The following is a 17,825-nucleotide window of genomic DNA, read 5'->3' as shown; positions in this document are numbered from 1 at the left end:
ATCAATTTTGAATATAATCTCTCCAAAATACTGATTATGCTCTTAAAGGAGTCTCTAACACTATGTTCTGACTAGAATATAAGTCATCAGGAAGTACAGGCTTCTAACTGGACCTGCACATTAAAACAAAAGATGTCAATCTCAATTTGCTCCTTCTTTTCTCCTGTCCTAATTCTTCAACTGCAGTGATGTATACAGCTTCCCAAGATTTAAATATCTCAGGAGCTACTGATTAAGAAAATGTCTCTGATTAGGTTACTACTGCAGCCACATTTCACCCTCACATCGGAATTCAGAGACAGTCCAAGCTCTTGTATTTCTCTCACGCATATATTTCAAAAACACTAAATATTTTTATAACCATTCTTTAAGTCCCCATCTTTTTCTCGCTGAACTCCCAAAGAAACCCACAAAGTCTTAGTCTAAAATTGAAGCCTCTCATTTGCCACTCCCCTAATAAAATCTTTTTCAAGTCACTTTTTCAAGTTTTTCAAAGAAACAAGATCAGCCTCTCTTCCCCCTCTAAAGTAGACTGACAACAGCAATCTAACAAGAAAGGTGGAGCTGATGATCTACTGCATTAAAACAGAATGTAAAACTCATGGGTCAAACCTGTATCCCAGCAGCAAAATTCTAGTTTAACTTTGAACAAGGCTTCAAGAAAATAAGTCAGCCATGAGATGGTTTTCCTAAGCCCTGCCTCTGATTATAGTTTCTTTTTAAGTCCATATGCTGCTACACTTAGAAATTTTATTATAAAATTTTATTATAAAATTTCTAAGGTTTTTTTTTCCATCTTCCAGAGTGTTCCAGTTCCAGACTTAGAACTTGACACTAAAATACCAAAATAAGCAGGAAGAGGAGCAAAGCAGAGGAAAAAGTCAAGTTACTGTTACAACAGCAAGTGTGTAAGAAACCTGTAACCTAAAGGAGTTCCAAGTAGAAGGACGACACAGAAGATATTTAACTGAGGGAAAAGAAGGAAAAACACCAGAAAAGCAACAGGAGAGAAAGTTCATTTTGCAACAATCAGAAATGGAAGCCAAGAATGGTGATGCCCTTTCCCAGTACAGTTTGAAATTTTAGGTTTATTGCATGCCAGCCACCAGTGATGCAAAACTATGGTTGTTTTACAAAATTCAGGGCCAACCAGCTGAAAGAGAATTCTCCTTTTCCTACATATCTCCAATGCAAACAATCTGCTCCCACTATGGCACATCCCTATAGCAGTTCCCTTGTTATGGCCAGGGGCTTTCTCTGGTCAGCAGCAGTCAAGACACCATTCCAAGCACTTTGTGAGAAGAACAAACCACATAAGAGGGGAAAGTAAAATTCAGAGCAGAGTTTAGAGACAAATATTTTCAAATTAAGATAATTATAAAGAAAATTCAGCAAGCCAAGAATCAAGACATTAATATATGTACAAAATCAAAAGTTAGCATCAGTTAATAAAAGAAGATGTGCAAAATATTAATTGTCATTAGAGATCACTTTAGATGAGACATGAAGCTCAAGGTATTTACAGGTTAATTTCTCTTTGCTAAATACAATTTCTGCTATCAATGTCTTTCTAAAAGTCCATGATATGTCCACAGAGATGGAACTGCCCAAGCCATGTGCAATTAGTTATTAGGTAACCCAAACACAACTCTCTATTTAGCAACAAACTATTATCCTCAATTTCCACTAAATTTAGCCACACATTGTGCCACAAATATGTACAAACAGTAATATTTCACAATACTGATCCCACAGTGGAAAAGACCAGAACATATGTATTGCAGAACTTACTCTTGTAAATTATCCCCTGCACAAAAAGATCTTTCTGGTAATTTTGTACTTTTACTGAAAAGAATAAATTTCATGAATTATAAAGATTAATATGAAGATTATTACATTTCATACACTTCAGAACTTTTATGTGGAAGTTCTTTCCATCACAAAGTTACAATTAGGCATTTGAAGACATACTGCAAAAGGAGGCAAAAATACCATTCTTTACAGTACCAAAGAATAATAATATCAAGGCCAAAACAACTTTCCAGTCAGGTTAATTCCCCCTGCAAGTAAGCCACACTAACTCATCACAATGAAACTGATATACAACTGGATTTGACAACACTTCATCAGCACAAACCAGAAAAAAATCACTCTTAAAAAAAAAAAAAAAAAATAAAGATGACCAGCACACCAAAACTCAGTAATTAAGGAGTTTCTTTGTTTCTTTTATGGGAAGAAACAATATTCTGCAAATTTTGGGTGAGCTTTTTCAAAAAGGTGTTAGAAAGATCATGTAGTAATCACAAATGAAATTTCATCCAAATTTCAAGGGGGTTTGCTCTTGTTTTTCAAAGAGAGAACAAGAGAACTGCTCTCAGCTGAATTTATTTGCCCAGTTTACACACTGCACACCTTCCATTCTCAGGTTCCAATCTTGGCGATTCCAACCCATTAGAATTACGCAGTATTTTTGGAAAGCCTCAGAATTTGATATGGCTTAAAACTTATACTATGAAGCCCTGGTCACGCAACAAGAGTGTTTTAACATTTATACAATAAAAAATAATTGAAAACTTCCCACTTCATTTCTTGACAGTGTAAAAAAAAAAAAAACCACCAATTTTTTCCAATGCACTCAACAGACATTAACAACCACACAGACAGCACTATTTTTTTACATCATCCTTTTAACCCTTCAAAAGTGACCAAAAAGTGGTGAATTGCCTTGTGAAATGGGACAACAGGCATTTCAAACTGTAAAAAAGATACAAAAACATTAATAAATTTGCTCAAGTTTGTACCTACAGTCCACAAACACACTCATACTTCTTGCCTTTGCAACACTGGTTTAAAAAGTGCTTCCTTCTATCTCATAGAGGATATAAAACCAAATACCCTCCATACTGACTTCTCACAAATAGTGTTCTAGCGTCTGCAAAATCTGCAAACATCTATTTCTAGGTCCCCACATTTATTATACATATATTATATTAAATATAAAGCAGACTTTACTTCAAACACCTGCCAAGTAACCCAGTCAACTGAAATCCAAAGCAAGGACTGTACCAAGTAAGACTTCTCAAAGTCTTTCAGGGAAAAGATTTCCTCCACTTGAGGGGGGGCGTGGAAATCCATCCAGATAATCAAATATACTGAGAGGTAATACTGTTGTTCCAACAACTAACCTGTTTTAGAGGGGCTGTTTCCATTCCAGAAACCAGGGCCATCCATCTGTACTTTATTACCTAACTTAAGAGTTTAGACCGAGCAAATTAAGAAAGACTATGGTCTCAGAAAAACAACAGGTTTTCTTCAAATCAGTATCTGCTGCTTACAGGACAACTAGTAGAGAGCTACAGCCAAAAAAAACCCACACAAAAATATTAAAAAAGTAAGAGATGCATCCTTAAATACATCAGCTTTACAGGGACAGTGTCCTACTTGTGGGAGCTGACAGCTCAAGAACTGTCTTACACACAGATATGCACTTGCAGGTAAGTGCAGCTCTACTGCTTTTTCATTTGCTCTGTCAGCAAAGAAAGGCAGAAGAAGGTGTATGCACATGTATCAGTTTATGTATGAGATCACAGGGGAATTCAAACTGAAAGCAACCTCAGAAAGCCTTTAGTCCAACCTCCCACTCAAAGCAGGGCAACAGGCCAAGTTTTCCAATGTTTTATCCATCCCAGTCTTGAAAAGCTCCCATGCTGGAGACTCCACAAACTCTTCAGGCAACCTGATCCACTGCTTGACTGTCCCAAGAAGAAAAAGATCCTCCTTGAACTTAGTCTGAATATCTCATTTCAGTTTGCAACTGTTGTCTTGCCCTCTAACTACCTGTAGGGTTTGGCTAAGTCTTGTTGATAACAGCCCTGTAGGTATCGGAAGGTTGACAGTGGGATTTCTGAAGCCTTCTCCAAGCTAAAGAAGTAATTTCCTCACTCTGTCTTTATAGATCATACACTCCTCCAGCCCCTGATCATTTCACATACTTAGTAATTTTCTATTTTATAATTTTCAATCCCATCTCATTCATTATCTGCTGCAGATGATCAGTTTTGATTAGAGCTGCAGTTCATAGTTTGCTTTAGCAAATTTAAATGGAACAAGAGGTACAAGTTCTTTACGCAAGATGATCCCCTGCAACAGCATAACTGCTGTACTTGATAAGGCAGCAATTGCAGTTACCTCCACAATAAAGCAAAACTAAACATGCTCACTGACAGCCTGTCTTGTCTTTGCTGAACAGTTTGACCAGGCTTTCTTCTACTCTGCCACAGTACATGACAAATGACACCAGTGATCCAAACACCAACTGCAAAAACTTCATTTAAAACTACAGGGCTTTAAAGCAATAAGTAGTCAAGGCACACCGATGACTCCTCAAAACTTTACAGAACATAAATGAAAGACCAGATGCCAGGAGTTCAATTTCAGCAACTACTACACAGTTGAAAATTAAAGACCTGCAAAAGTACCTCAGAAAACAAAAACATATTTTACTGTATTTTTTCTTACATCCCCTAGAAGCCTTTCTTGATTAACATTTTAAATAGTCATGATCATTAGATGACAGCAAGCTTTCAGAAAAATGGAGAAAAAAAAAAATTTTTAATTTTAAAAGCTATTTTTCAGCAAGTGTTCTCAATTTGTCACTTGCAGAAAGACTGAGCTAAGCAATGACAATGATCTTCAATTTGGCTATTGATAAAAAATAATAAAGAGATTTCATGTAAGTTCAGCAAATTTATTTTCTTTGAAGTATGTATTTCTGCATGCAAATTAGCAGAATGCATACAGATTATATTTAGAAAGAATTTTAAAAACATCCACCAGCCCCTTATGCAACAGAAAGCCAACTAAAAAAAAAATCCCATAGACTATCATTGCAACCCTTGACACCCTAATAATAGCACAACAGTAGATTTTCTGTCACAAGGTATTTGGGTTTGTATTATTAGTTCATTTTATATTACTAGTTGATTTGAAATACAGTCCTGTTTTCATTGTTGCTGCAACTGCTAAATTTTGATATTAACTTTCTTCTGTATATGGCACCACAATAGTTTACATGTATTTAAACTCGACCTGGGTCTACCTGGTGGTACAGGTAATGAATCCAATCCTGGAAAGTTCAGGATAAATTCTATTCTTCCTGAAAACACCCAGCAACTCAGCTGCAGAGCTTGTGACATGGCCATGCCTGACAATCCAAACCTAGACAAGAACTCCAGCACTGACATGCAACCCTTCCCTGGAAAAAGCTGGGCAGGTCTGACACAAACTATACACTGGACAGTCAGTGATAATTTTTGATACTATTATGCTATTTTTACGTATTAAATTTTGTTACCTGGTTACATAACCAACTACCTCTAGTCACAGAAGATGCTATAAAAAGTTTTATTGTTCTATTTTGGATATTTTCCTTATCCTACCACTCAGTTACAGAATCAGTGTGCTGAAAACCCAGTCTACAGCAACAGGTAAGAACAAGAATAGATCTATAAACCAAGTCCTTTATAGTCCATTTATTAAGACGAGCACTCTTCCTATAATTAAAATCAAAGCTCTACTAATAAAAAGTTTGACCTAACTTTTTATACAGAGCACATAACACTGGAGCAGACACATCAATAATACACAGACTTCCTTCTCACATCACCTGGAGTTAACAGGATCAGATATTTACAGGAACATGCTGAGCTCTCCAGGAATACAACAGAAAAACAGCTACACACCTCTACATTTCCTAACCCTAATAAATCAGAGGGCAGCTAAGAAAAAACTTCTAAGTAGAAGCATCAACTACTTCTGTCACCTACTTTAACAAAACCAGGAATTTTTCAAACTCAACTAGCATGGCCAGCACACATCAACAAATTAGCCCACTTGCCTTAATAAAATTTTTACTAACAATTTTTTTCATCAGAACAGCTCCTTTCACAATACACATGCTGTGCAGCATAGTCCTTGCGTCCACAATTCCCATTTTATAGTCTTTGAATTCACAAAACACCTGGATGGTTGCAGAGTCAGAGTTTTAAGCACTTCATTCCTCCAGCTGTTTAATAAAAACACAGCTGTATCTGCCTATCCCATGAACTCCAATTCAGGATGTGGGTTTGTTTTATTTTTTTTTTTTTTCTAGAATCAGTTTTGTGGACCTGTCAAGTGTGACAACTGAATACAAAACAACTCCCCCTGCATGCCTTCAAATGAAGACAAAAGAAGTCTTTGATCATGAAGTTTGCCTCACTGACACACTGATCACCTCGGCCATGACACTGAATTCCACAGGACTCCAGAAAGGCTCTTTGCTTATTACACCTGCACAAGCCACTAAGAGCAAATAAACACAGACCCACAGAAAAGTTTAGCTCAACTTCTGAAGTGAGAATATTTTCCTAAAAGCTAATATTTTTAACAGACTTAGGTGGAAATAAAGTTAATGTGTGGAAATTGTCAATTAAAGGGTGCACTGGTTTTTATAATCAGTTATCAAAGCACACAAACTACACAAAATAATTATGCTCTCAGCAAATACTACACAATGCCTTCCGTACCATTTTTGCAAATAGTCCAGTGCCTCCAAACGAGCACCAATCTCAAATGTGATTCCAGGACGATTTGGAGGCTTTTTACTCATCTTGATATTGTCTTTTTCACCACCTTTGAAGGAAGGAAAAAAATTGCATTAAAACACATTATGTTGTTTCAAATGTGTCACTGACAGCAAATGTATTCCAGAGGGTGAAAAGATGCAAAATTTTGATCCTGACTTTGTATTAACTGTGTAGCTTACAGAAATACAGTCAGGCCCCCAAAAAAAAAAGCATCAAAAAACTTTAATATATACTTTTATTCCGATTTTTTCCCATCAAAAATATCTGTTATCAAACTTAAGTAAAAAAATAATAAGAAAAAAAGCATAGTACTCATCTCTGAAATTGTACTAGACTGTAATTTCTTCACATCATTTTTAAGCAAAATTTTAATTTACCTATAGTTAACATGTGTGCTCTCCTCGGGTGAAGAAAACACAAACCAAGAAAAACTTACCTTACCAAGAACAGATAAACATGGCCTAAAGGACAAGTAAGATAAAATTAGCACAAACAAAAAATAAACAAAACCCCATCTTGAGTATTTCTATGCACTCTGGAGTCGCACTCACAGCACTGAGTTTCAATCACAACTGGCTTCTAATTATATTTTGTAGCTCAGTCGCTATCAAAAAATAATTAAAAAAAAAAAAAACTCTCCGTGCAACTACTGTCGCTATCACCTGCAGTGCTCCCTGTACCAGCCCAAGCCCACTTGCCGAGCGGGAGTGCCGGGATGCGGGGTCGGAGCCTCCCAGCCCCGCACTGCGGGGGGAGCGACCCCCGTTCTCTAGCGGGGCTGCCCTGCAAGCGCCGGGAGCGCGGAGCCGCAAGGGGCGCAGCCCAGCCGGGCCGGGAGCGGGAGGGCCGCGGCCCGGCGGGGACGCAGCGCTCGGCACAGCGGGGGAGGCCCCGCCGGACCCCCGGCCGCGGGCGGGGCCCGGCGCGAGCAGAGCCGCGGGCGCCGCCCCGCCAGGCCCGGTCGGCTTGCGGGGAGGGGCGCCGGCGCCCCGTGGCCCGCGCTCCCTCCGCATTCCCTCCTCGCTACCCCCGCGCCTCCGCCGCGCTGCCGGCCCTTACCGCCCGCTCGGCTCGCTCGGGGCCCGGCGCGGCTGCCGCGGGCTGTCCGGCACGGCCGCCCCTCACCGCCCCATCCTGCCCGCGCCCCGCTCGCGTCACCGCCGCGCGACGCGCCCCGCCCCCGGCACGTGACTGCGCAGGGGCGGGGGGCGAGCGAGACAAAGAGCGGCGGCCCCGGCCTGGGACAGCGGGCTGGGGAGCGCGACACGGGGACACCGCCAGCCCCGCCGCAGAAATAGCGGAGGGAAAGGAAGGTGTTTAATTAAGGCACTGGAGCATTTCTCGTACTGGCAAAGGCTGAGGGAGTTGGGGCTCTTCAGCCCCAGCAGCTCCAGAAGAGGCGGCTGAGAGGGGACCTCGTCCAGGAGTATCTGAAGGGAGGCGTCAAGAGGATGGATCACGCTCTGCTCGGTGGTGCCAAGTACTAGGGCAAGAGGGAACGGGCAGAAACTGATGCACAGGGAGTTTCAGCCGAATAGGAAGAACTTTTGTGTGCAGTGACCCCACACTGAAACATTGCCTAAAGAGGTGTGGAGTCTCCCCTGATTCAAGTGGACACAGTCCTGTGCAATGTGTTGTAGAATGGCCCTTCTTAAGCAAGGAGGTTGGACCGAATGACCCACAGCTGTCCCTTGCAGCCTGACCAGTTCTGTGACTCTGGGACCTGTGATTCTGTGATAGGGAGAAAAAGACTCAGGGCAGTCAGAGATGGTCCTGGAGGTGCCACAGCCTGTGGCTGGTGGCCACAGGGCAGGCCCGGCCAGGCAGCAGCCTCACAGTGGCCTGTCTTTGCCTCTTGTTTTTTACCCATGAAACCAGCTTCATCTGAGCCACAGATTTTCTTGCTTTTAATCATCCTAGCCTCCCCCCGCCATGCTGCTGAGAGCTGGGTGGGTGCTTGGCAGCTGGTGAAACAGCCCACTGCTGTCCCTGTGATACCCAGTGTTGTGGTGACTGCTGTGCTGCTTATCACTGTGTTCTGCTCTGCCTGAGAGACCTATGATAAAGGCAATAACCATGAGCCATGTCTGGCATTTAGCCCCTGCATTGCTGCCATCCCAGTGCTCAGGGAACAATCTCATGAAGTCTTTCCTTCTCTTCTCCAGGACAGATGTTCCCAAACTTGTAATGGCAAGATCAGCATCATCACATCACATCCCCATGGATGTGATCAGTAAAACAAATGTCAAGTTTCCACCAATTAATAAAAAGGCATAGTGTATTTCTGGAAACTGCACATTTAGGATCACAGTCAGCTTGTAAGTCCTTTCCATTAAGTGACCTTTAAGAACTTTTTTCAGTGTATTGAGTTTGTGTGGCAAGACTTTGGTAGTGGGGAGTTTCTGTGAGAAGCTGCCAGAAGCTTCCCCCATGTCCACCAGAGCCAAAGCCAACTGGGTCTAAGGTCCACCAGTGGTCAATGCTCCGGCCATCAGTGACAGTGTTTTTCCTCTGATGGTAACTGGTGAGTGATCCTTAGGACTGACCTCTCCTCTTGCCATAGAAGCCTTTTGTTATATTTACTCTCCCCTGTCCATTTGGGAAAGGTAGTGGCAGAGTGGCTTCGGTGGGCACCTGGTGTCCAGACAAGGTCACTAAACAGCAGGAGGACAGACAGGACAGTTTGTATGGTAGCCCTTGGACCTGTCCAGAGAGTACCAGCTGTGAGAAACATGCTCTGTGCTCACCTGGAACCTCTGGCAGAAAACACCTGTAAAGACCCAAGGTTGACCTCTGGGGTTCGGGAGCTGAGGGTGTCAAGGGTCTGAGATGTACCAGAAGTTCACAGGAAGGGGCACTTCTACACATAATGCAACTGAAGGTACATGGACTAGGGAGATGGGATTGATCACACAGTGGGCTCAGATGAGGACTCCCCGTGCCCTTGAATGCTGAAAGAGGTCACCATTGAGCCAGGAGGCAGAGATTTCAGAACATCATCTGAGGAGGTGGCTCAAGCCCAAAAGTATAATAAATAGCAGAAAGTGAAAGGCAATATGCTCTGTTTACCAATGTTTCCTGTTGTGTTGTGCAAAACTATCTCATGTGGAAAGCTACTGGGTGGAGCACAACTCAAGGACCAAATTAATTGATTGGACTTGTATGGATGTTTGGGGGATGTCCCACAGACTAAGGGAATGACATCTGTGTGTGTGTCACTGGACAAGGAAGGGGATCATGACTGATGGTGATGTTGATAACACACCAGTGTGGTGGCTGCTGCTGAATAACATTTACACAGTGTCAGGGCTCACTATTGTTTTTTCCCACTCATCTTCCCCATCAAATAGGCAAGGGGTGGGCAAGAGGCTGGGAGGGACAGAACTAGGACAGTTGACCTAAACTGGCCAAAGGGGTATTCCATACCATAAAACATTGACATCACCAAGAAAATCTGGGGCAGAAGAATAAGACTGGTGGGATATTATCATCCAAGGTGACCATTGCTGGGAGATGGAGGGGTATAGGTCTGCTGGTGGGAAGTGCTGAGTGCTTGCCTTTGAATTGCTTGGAGGTTTTTTTGGGTTTGGTTTAGGGGTTTTTGCTTTCCTTCATTTATTAAACTGCATTTATTATTAGATCATGCAGATCTGCAAACATTTCTGGGGGTGCTGGTTGACAGCACGAGCCAGCAGTGTGCCAAGGAGAACAATGGCATCCTGGCTTGTATCAGAAATAGTGTGGCCAGCAGGACTAGGGAATGAGATTGTCCCTCTGTACTCGGCACTGGTGAGGCCGTATCTTGAATCCTATGCTTAGTTTTGGGGGCCACTCACTGCAAGAATATATTTAGCTGCTGGAATGTGTCCAGAGAGTGGCAGTGGAGCTGGGGAAGGGTATGGGCCACAAGTCTGATGAACAGCAACTGAGGGAGCTGGGGGTGTTCAGCCTGGAGAAAAGAAGGCTCAGGGAGAACCTTGTCACTCTCTACAACTGCCTGAAAGGAGGCTGTAGCCAGGTGGGGTTGGTCTTTTCCCCTAGGCAACAACTGATAAGACTTGGAAAAGGCCTCAAGGTGTACCAGGGGATGTTTATATTGGATATTAGGAAAACATTCTTTACATAAAGAGTGGTCAGGCATTGGAACAGGCTGCACAGGGAAGTGGTGGAATCACCATTCCTCAAAGTGTTAAAAAATACAGGGATGTGGCAGTGGGGGGCATGGGTTAGTGGTGAACAGAATGGTGCTGGGTTAATGGTTGGACCCAATTGTCTCAGAGTTCTTTTCCAACCTCAATGATTCTATGATTCTCACTTTTGTTCTTCCCATTCTCTTCCCTATGCCACTGCCGGGGGAGTGAGCGAGTGGCTGTGTGGGCGTTTGGCTGCTGTTCAAGGTCAATCCATCTGCTTCATTTAGTCCCCAGGAGGCTGCCTCCCACTTGAGGAGTCTTTACAGACAGACTGTTCAGTAGGATATTTTAGATTATTTGCTAAGATATTATTTTTCCTCCCTAGATTTTCCCTTGTTACCATTTTCTGGAAGGTGGCAAACAGAAGAGACTGAAGGAAGAAGGAGGCTTGAAGAAAAACAAAGGAAACAAAATAAGAAAACAAAGAAAGAAGGGAAGGGGAAGAGAAAAGAAAGAAGGACTTTTCTTTATTTTTTTTTTTAGTAAAATTGCCATTGCATTCATTTGAATTCGCCAGCTCTTACTACTCTTGGTGTAGTTTTGATGCAATTTTTGGTTTAAAGGGTTTGCTACAGGATAGTGAAGGTTGTTGTGTAAGGAATGAGCTCTCTTTGAGCGGCAATAAATGTGCAGCATCAGGATAGTTAGAAAAGTGGAGGTGCTTCTGTCCAAGGAGAGGGAATAGGGGAAGGTAAGAGGCCGTGAGGATGGAGCTGGGTACATGGGAGTCACTGAATTATGCTCTTGACTGCTGAAGGCTGAGTTATGCCACAGTGAGGGTTGGGCTCAGAGCAGTGTGTGGCACCCTGAGCATCACCTCACTGCTGAGGCTGTTGAGAGGAAGGCAGAGCTGGCAGGAGGTGGCAGAGGCACAGCAAACCCCTTGTATTGATTAATATGGACTAAAAGCACATCTGCGCACACAAAAGAGCACAGGGGGACAAGCCCATATAATCCCCAGCCCTGGCAGCTCCCAGGAGAAATGGCCCTTCAAAGGCCCATTTCCTCAAGCTCAGGGAGCACAGGAACAAATGGCAGGTGGAAGCCAAATTAAAGACTTAGAGGAAGGGACACCTGATGCAGGGTGCCATGTGTGACTCCTACCACACTGCCTTCAGAACAGCAGAAGTCCACTTGTGGTCCAGCAGCACAGGGCAGCATTTCCTTGCACTATTATCAAAACATTTATGAAAACAAGGAGCCCCAGCCACTGTCCCCATTTCTTTGCTGCCATTCCATGTATACCCACCTCTGCCCTGCTGTAGCCCACAGGCAACCACGGCCCCTGCTGGCCCTGATTTGCCTATCCCAGTGCGGCCCAGGACCCCGTTTCAGCTACACTATTCCACCATAAAGCCAGCAAGGAGCAATTTAGGTCAAGACATTTTTTATATTCTTTTAGCACAAAACCATATCTGATATTTCTTTTTGTCTCTGAGGAAAACAAGGCCTACATGGCTGCATTGCCTGTCTGCCTTCCATTTTCCCTTTTTTCACTTACTCCTAAGACTTCTGTCTTACGTCAAGCTTGACACTGAGAGAGACACATCACATTATTCCAGCTTTTCTGTTAAAATGCTCAGCTGGACAGGAGAGGGTGACTGAGTCAACCTCTCCACGATGGAAAGACTCAGTGGTTATTTTCCTTCAGACACCAGAGCATGACAAGACAGAGTTGCAAGAAAAGAGATTTCACTATTTCTGCTCCTCACACAATTTGGTGTTTAATCTTGTCACGAAGCATGTCTTCAGCTTCATCATGAATATACAGGCCATAAATTGGAAACCAAACTGGATGGGAGATTTTATATTGCCAGTCAGTGACTCACTGAGACTCAGAGGGGGGGAGAGAGGATTTCATAATCAGCTGAGCATGAGCTCATGATGTGCTGTTGATGCTGAAAAGACTAATGCAGTCTTTGCAAAGCACATGCACATGGAAACACAGAGTAGGAGTAGAGAGATGACATTATCGCTGCACTTGGCACCAGTATGTTGTTATTTTAATAACTGACTGTTTAGAAAACCCATCCAAAAACTGAAAGGGTTAAGGAAAGGTCTGGGAGAATGATCAAACACCTGGGAAAGGAAAGATATTATGGTGAGAAACCCAGACATCAGTTTGTTTATTTTGTCCTTTGTTTTTTCTTGTGGGCGATTGGGTTAGGTCATAAAAGAACTACTTTAAATGTCAGATATTGCAATTGTGAGGTGACAGTCAATAGAATAAAACTTCATTGTTGTTTTTACCCTTATTATAGTAGAGAGGTGTATTTAAAATTACTGCTGGTACTTGTATTCAAATGGTGTCTGCACAGCTTCTTCAGTCTGGCAAATGTGCAGCAGCACCTCTGCCCTGCTCTATCCATCTGCACAGGCAGCTGGGATGTGGCCTGGCTCTGTTCCATCGTCTGTCCTTCTCCTGCCACTTCCTTGGTCTATTTTGGCTCCATATCTGGCATCAAGCTCTTATGGCCCTCTCTTCAGTTTCTCTGCCTTTCTTCTTCTTTCATCCCAGAAACTCCCTCCTCTCCAGAAATTACTCCCTCCTGTGAAGATTTCCATTATCTCACCGAACACTTCTCTTTCCTTTTAAAGCCCTAAATTTTCCAGATGCTGGGAAATACCCTAAAGTGAATGAGTTTTGAACCAACTGGCCTTGTATGAAAAAAGAAAGTCACTAACACCCATTGCCATGGACACCATACAAATTAGTAACCCTGTGAGTTTGGGACATCAACCCCATCTTTTTCTTGTTTTGAAAGATACAGAAACTGGACATTTTTTTACTGAATTGCTCACTGGTTCTTTGCAGAGTGCCTTTAATTCTGTCAGTGTTTCTCTCAGAGAACCGGCTGTTTGCCCACAGGTGCTGTTTCACTGCATTGCTGGAGAGGTGGCATGAAGCTGTAAAGCAGAAGTAAGGTTCCCTACTGGCAGTATTTTAAGGGTGAAGTACAGTAAGGTGAGAATGCTAAGGAGTGAGACCTGGTAAATCCAGGTGGGTAATGAAATTTGCATTTAGCAGGTCATTCTGACATTAGTGAAAGGGTCCCAAATCCACAAAAAGAAAGAAAAGGAAGAGCAAACATTGACATTTGATGGGGTTAAAGGAAGCCTTGAGGCAGAAGTTGCTGCTCACTAGAGTGGTACCTCCTGATGCTCTGCATTGCTGGGAGGGAGCAGCTCTCTGTTTTGGATGCAGGCAGCTCTGCTGTGTCATGTTACAGCCTCACTAAACCACTTTCTATGTATCATTTGATATTTCTTGGGGGCACATGGAACATTCACCACACTATGAATATTGTTTTGCAATGAATGTTAGACCTCTTGAGATGTAATTGTGCTTTTGCCTCAGAAGCAGTGCTGTGCAATGTCACTTCTGCCTTTCATATTGCAGCTATATGTCTTGGAGAGTGTTTTGGTTTTAGAGGAGATTCTGTAGATTGGAATATCCTTTAAAGCCTTGATGAGAGCAGTGCTGAACAAAAGCTGTAGTAATAATACCTGCTCTATGCACTGATTTCCTAGATTATTTCCATCTGAGACTGAAATGCAGCATACACTTTCTGGTGGATCAACAGAGCACTTAACTTACAAACATATCCCAGTGGGAAGATTTTCATGGTCTGCATTTCTAAGAGCTGACCTCTGAGTGGACAGAATTTACAACTTGTGCTGAAGGAAAACAGAATTCCAAAAATCACATGTCTAACCTGGTGGAGTCCAGGAGTGAGAATGAAAAATGCACATCACTTCTGTCAGCAGGCAATACCAATCACTTTGTAAAACTAGTGTGATATTTTCCTCTGTGTTCCCATGTAAACTTAGGTGTCCTCCGGGGTTGAAGGATGGTTGTTGATTGTGAGATTAGCCCTTTATGCCCAGCCCTGCCTGTAAAATGCCTGTAATGTATTTGCTCACTGGAGCACATGCTCATGGTAGGAGTCACTTGTTTCTTGGTACTTGGCCATTGGGTCTGTGCTGGTGTCACATGGGCAGGTTCCTGGAAGGCTATCAGAGTTCTGCTCTCTGTCCTTAATTGCCTTGTAGGCCACATTCAAATCCTTGATCTTTATGCAATGCTGGATATTATCCAGGCTGTAAAACCACTCTGCCTCTCATGTGCATGGTTTTCCACTAGATACTGAGGCTGCCTGTGTTGTTGCCTTTCCCTAGCCATTGAAGTAGTCCAGGATATCACTTTGGATCTAGCTGGAAATGTGAGTTGGGCATGGGCACGGCCAGAAAAATTGCAAACAATACCAGAAAGGCCTGTGGACCCTCAGTATAAGCCTCGCAAATTTAGACTTTGCTTAAATACTGGTATACAGGCAGAAAGGGACTCAGTCAATGTCAGACTACAGAGAGGTAATTGATAAGGTTGCTGTGTAAAGATAAGCATTTTAAAGAACATTATTAGAGTATCACTTCAGTTGTTACTGGTCTTCATTTATGCCTCACTCAGTAGGATTTATTATAGAAATTACCATGATACCAAATCATCAGTTTTGTCACTACTGTAGTCTCAGGAACCAGTGGGACCAGCATCTCTCAGCTACAGATTTTCAGTATATATAAAGCATGTTATGATTGTTTACAATCATGTGTTGGCCAAAAGTCTTCACTGTACATCAGTACAAGACCTACATCAGTACAAGACCCTCTGTTCCATGTAAATCACATCAGGGCTGTCACAGAAACCACCCAGGTTCCCAGGTACAGTGGGCAGCAGTGCATGGCCACCTCCAGAGGAATATTAATTTTTATTTTGGGACTCAAAATGTCACAAGAGAACCCCCAACCAAAGATGAGATTTTATGTGTCTAGTTAGAGCACCGTGAAGGTCCCTAAAGCCCTGTGTATCTATGTGGCCTGTTCAGCTTTTAAGCACCCAGAGGCTGCTATGCAGGTGGTGTGTCCAGCACTAACTACAGTGACATGGGAGATAGGAATATGGGCAATTGAGTCTTCTCCATATCTTATGGGTTATTCCTGGGTTGGTCACATAGTGATGAGTGTTAACACTTAGAGCTGAGAGTCAGCAGTACCCCCATGCTGTCCTACCTGCTTTAGTCCCTGTCCTTTCCCTCTCAGTCTGTGTGTCCTAAAATGTGTCATGTAGATGTGTGCTGGAAGTGTGACGACCTGTGAGCTTAGGAACCATGGGTGTACACCATTCATACATCACCTCAAACCTGTTCCCACTCATTCTGTGCTCAGCCCAGTGATCTGTGCATTAATATTTCTATTCTCTGCAAATCAGATGCTGCTGGAGCACAACTAGCCAACAGCTGACTCTGCCCAGGCTACTTGTAGTCACAGCAGTGTGCTGACTCATGAACTTTTGTCATCCTTTATAAAATTGAGTCAGACAGCTTTTAGTACAGATCTGTGTGTTTGTTGCTTTTTTTAGTGTTCCTACCTTCTTGTTCAGTAATGGTCAGATCTTGTGAGGAAATTTATGAAGAACTCTAATGAGGACTGACCTGAGTTCTGTTAGAAACCTTGACTAAATTCTACTTTGGCTGGTGGATTTGAACCTCTTCCTTTTGTTTTCTTCCTCTGATAAAATAGGTTTTAAAGCAGTGTTTTCAGATGCACGGAAAATAGGTTTTAAAGCAGTGTTTTCACATGCACAGTGGGGGAGTTATAGATTCTAATGGAAACACTTCTTGTATTTTCCCCATGCCTATCTTTACACTGCTCTTGTATCATGATGTGGCATTTTCCCATGTCTACATCAGGTTCTGATACCAAGGAAATTTCTCTCTGGTACCATATGATCAAGAAGCAATGAGATATGACATAGATTGGTCATGGCTTTGTACAGAGAAATATCATTGTACATCACAGGCTTACTTGATTTAGATCCTTTTTAAACGTTTTTTTTTTGTCTATCTGGACTGTGTCTGTGGTATAATACAGAGGTAGCTGATGTAGCATTATTGGAGGTAAGCTCTTGAGATCTAAGTAGCATGGATGTATCAGCAAGCTCAGAGCTAATTCTAAATTTTACAGGTCTATTCATTGTACTCCATCATGCAAACAAGAAATGCCCTTTTTTGCCTGTTTTGCAGGAACAATTAAGCTAAAATAATGAATTTGGGAGCAAAAATCAATCCTGAAACTCAGAAAGTCTGTGATAGAGTATGATGGGATTTCCATCTGATAACATTAAAAATGGATTTGTTCCACTTCAAGGCAAATTAATCTTTGTTCAGGCTAATTAATCTTTGTTCATACAGCTGACCTGATAAGGTTATTAAAGTCATATATGATGTGACAATTCTGTAACCTGCACTGAAATGCTAACTTAATGCAAGATCAGCCTTTTCTTGAAATTGAAATAAAATGTATAGGTTTGTGAGATTTTTTTTTTTTTTAATTACCAGAGTTCTTCAAATATTGCTTAAGTGTTTCTGCTGCATAAAGAAATGTACTTAGCTTAAAACATTACCATTCACAAAGGTGAATGAAAATGGGTCTTGGTTTGCCCTGCAGCAAGACTGCAGGCAAGGACAGTTTCATAGACCTTCATTTTGACCCAGTGAAGCTACTCAGAGATTCTCATGACCAGCCCTTCCTCCCCTGCTGGATTTTTAAAAATTTTTCAATTAATTTTCAGATATCTCAGAATATATTTTTTTACTTTTGAGTACTATATAACCAATTGAAAATAATAAATTGACACAGACCTGTGATATAGGAAAAATGGCCTCATTTGATGATGATTACTGAAGCTGGTGGACAGTTAAAGGTTGTCAGGTTTCCAGGAGGTTCAAAGAGAGTTACAGGAGCATCGCATTACTCTCAATTATATTCAATCAATAAGCACTCCATTCTCTCCACCAATTCACTCTACCAGGAAAATACCCTTCCTGAAAATTGTGTGTTTAGCATAAGAGTACACCGCATTGAGTTGTGCTAAAAGCTCATCTGCACACTCACAGAGGAACACAGAGGGACAACAGTGGGGGGAGGAGCCCAGAGAATTCCCTGCACC

General features: G+C 42.3%; 1 protein-coding gene across 5 annotated transcripts in view; it reads right to left on the bottom strand.

The window, feature by feature from the left end:
- PHF20L1 (PHD finger protein 20 like 1) overlaps positions 1–7,757 on the bottom strand; it is a 56,420-nt gene extending 48,663 nt beyond the window's left edge. For 2 of the 5 annotated variants that reach the window (XM_053996892.1, XM_053996901.1), the window contains exons 1-2: positions 7,063–7,233; positions 6,567–6,672 (exon numbers count right to left, since the gene is read on the bottom strand). In XM_053996892.1, coding sequence (XP_053852867.1) covers positions 6,567–6,649 — 83 coding nt within the window. In that variant the 5' untranslated portion in view covers positions 6,650–6,672; positions 7,063–7,233. Of the gene's footprint in view, positions 1–6,566; positions 6,673–7,062; positions 7,235–7,685 lie in introns of those variants that run through there. The other 3 variants (XM_053996873.1, XM_053996866.1, XM_053996883.1) reach the window with 3 other exon arrangements.
- Between the last annotated feature and the right edge of the window lie 10,068 nt (positions 7,758–17,825).

This window comes from Vidua macroura, chromosome 1, assembly GCF_024509145.1.
Source record: "Vidua macroura isolate BioBank_ID:100142 chromosome 1, ASM2450914v1, whole genome shotgun sequence".
In the NCBI taxonomy this organism is placed as follows: Eukaryota; Metazoa; Chordata; class Aves; order Passeriformes; family Viduidae; genus Vidua; species Vidua macroura.
The sequence above is the reverse complement of the archived record's forward strand: the minus strand, read 5'-3'. Positions and strand labels throughout refer to the sequence as shown.